General features: G+C 52.9%; 1 protein-coding gene across 1 annotated transcript; it reads right to left on the reverse strand.

The window, feature by feature from the left end:
- Positions 1 to 2,133, reverse strand: LOC121838492. Its single transcript, XM_042294771.1, has 2 exons — positions 1,699 to 2,133; positions 1 to 362 (listed from the first exon to the last, which is right to left on the reverse strand). The coding sequence occupies exons 1-2, from the start codon at positions 2,008 to 2,010 to the stop codon at positions 159 to 161; spliced, it is 516 nt and encodes a 171-aa protein (XP_042150705.1). The 5' UTR covers positions 2,011 to 2,133; the 3' UTR covers positions 1 to 158.
- Between the last annotated feature and the right edge of the window lie 541 nt (positions 2,134 to 2,674).

The following is a 2,674-nucleotide window of genomic DNA, read 5'->3' on the forward strand; positions in this document are numbered from 1 at the left end:
TTTCGTTAAAACAGCTTCACGCATCAAGGTTGACGGTCCCTGCCACTGTTTCCGCGCCGCCGCCGTTGTCCGCGCTCCTCTGGTTCTCCATTTGTTCGCAAGAGGGCGAGCGGCGGGCTGGAGTTGCAAACAGTTTGTCTACATAGGTTTGGCACTCACTAGATAGCTCTGACGCGGGACAGATCCCGAACTTGCACCAGGTTGTGCAACCCTATGGCGGTCCATGACTCCCTCATCAGGACAACCCCGAAGGATAATGCTGTGAGGTGGTCCTTGCGTGCAGCCCTCCACTTTGCACTCTTGGCCTGCTGTTGACTGTTCCTTTCTAGTCGACGTGCCCCAGCTAGTGTAAGAACAAGTTCCTAGACAGACAACAGAAATTATGAAGTACTGTTAACCAGGTTACAAATAATATAGAATACACATTTATTTAAGTACCTTAACGACCCCCCTGGGAGGGTAACAACACAAAAAGAGTAGTACCATATTTACTTGCATAATTCCAAGAGCGCACTCCCACAAATCCAACAGGACACGGTCGCTCTCCACGGTGACGCAACTCGAATGGCGTTTGATTGTGAACTGCAGGACCTTGATACCTATCTTGACAGGTACAGGGTAGGCTCACGTCACTTTGTTTCAGCTAAGTGCGGGCGCATTTTGCCTTTGCCCGACATTGCTTTGACTTCACTCATTGTGTCAGTGAGCTCTCACTCACGACCATAGAAGTTCAGTGACACTTCCCAAGAGACGCGAATGCGGATTTTTCTATCGCTCTGGCAGCGGCAAGGCGGCATTGACAGAAATTTCTTTCGTGGGTACACACTATCATACAACCTTTCCCAATCCCAGAAAGCTGGTCGCCGTTTGTGAGTTCGACGGCTTCCGCAGAGTAGATGACATTCAATAACCGTTGCATGTCGTCTGCACCGGCCCTCTTTTGGGCAATTCGTTGCGTTGTGCAGGTGCCACAGCAAGCCCCTTTGATTACTGTAACCCCCTACTGGGAGCCTGATCAGCATCTTGGGTACTCACGCACGCTTCACATGCCCAATCCCAGTAGCTATGATTGGTTGACTCCGCGGAGACCGAGGCCCACAATGTTTGTTGGCAATTCCGCGGAAGACGAGGGACTCGCAATTGATGTCTAAAGCCTTCTCAGATTCATGAAGGCGGAAGACTGTGTGCCCACGAATGTAAATTTCTATCAATGCCATTTTACCGCTGCTACAGAGGTAGGAACACTCGCGTCCCTTGGGAAGCGTCACTGAACTTTGGCGGCAAGTAGGCCTGGTTCGCTGGCAGATGATGTCAGGTAACGGCAAAATGCGCCCACGCTTACCTGAGACAAAGTGCCGTTTATCGGTGCCAAGGTCTCTACAGTTGGCAACCAAACACCATTCGCGTTCTCTCCCCGTGGAGAGCGACCGTGTCCTGTCGCATCCAGGGGTACACACACGCTCTTGGCATCTTTGAAAACAGAGGGTCCACGACCTTGCTATTCTTTCTAGCACTTCCACTGCATTTAGGCGTGGCTGACACATGATACCACACTTGCCGTAAACCACACGGCTGTCTGAAACACCATCAACCGCTGCATAGTGCCGCCGGTACGACAGCGGCGATGCGACTGGCACGGACACAAAGGTGGTGGCATACCCATAGATGCAGAATAAGTATCTTGAATAGTAATATTACCTGGAGAAGCGAGGTCTCAGCATCACTGAGGCTCTGTGTTGCAGGCTCGTAGATGCTTGCCAATGAGAAGAGTACACGCCAACAAGGTGACCTGTTAGACACATCTCTGCTACAAAGAGCAATGTTGAGGCTTGTGTAAGTGGCGAACCCATGGGGACTCGTGGTTTGTTTGTACGAGAGAGGACTCCCCACAGGTACCATACCAAACTTGGACTCTGTACCCAGGATCTGGACAGTCCACAGGTGCTTCGCAAAGGGCAAATCTCCCAGGGCACAGAGGTCACTGCCCAGACGATGGATAGCATCCTGCATCTCTGACAGGTCCCTTGGGCATTTCCTTGCGTCGTAGAGCCTCGAGCCCTTCGGCTTCGAAGACCCCCCGTCCCGCACAGCTCTCCAGTCAACCTCGGCGACGCTGGTAGCTGGGATTTGAGACCCACGGGGACGCCGCCACTGCTGGGGAAGCTCGGTACAAGCCACCTCGGGGGGTGGCTCCGCGTAACCCTGCCTTTTGAGCGGTTCAACGAGCCTCAGCAGGGCCAACGCATAGTTGCAAAGGCCCTCCTTTGCGGCATACTCGCTGCCGTCCTCGGAAAACGTCGCCGTGACGCCGTACGGCCTGCCGGACTTTTTTTGGCTACGGTAGCAGCAGCCGCGCACCACGACAAACATAGCATGTCTGCACACACAATATACAGGCTTTGAGAATAATCCATATTGCGTAACACGCCATATCTGCTAATGTGAAATCATCAAACTTACCTACGAAGAAGAGACGCAGTTTCCAGCGATGACGCCTCCACGTAACTTTCCGTTACGAACTTGTAACTACACCGCTTGTTCCGCTCGCTCGTCTTGCGTGTGGCGTAGTAGCTGTCTACCTTCTCGGCCGTAAACGAACTGGGGATGGCGACTAAACTTTTAGCCCACGGCAAGGAATCGGGACGGCCAGCAGTGCTGGTGCTTGCAGTCGCAG

Source organism: Ixodes scapularis, unplaced genomic scaffold (assembly GCF_016920785.2).
Source record: "Ixodes scapularis isolate PalLabHiFi unplaced genomic scaffold, ASM1692078v2 PGA_scaffold0__279_contigs__length_252992795, whole genome shotgun sequence".
NCBI lineage: Eukaryota > Metazoa > Arthropoda > Arachnida > Ixodida > Ixodidae > Ixodes > Ixodes scapularis.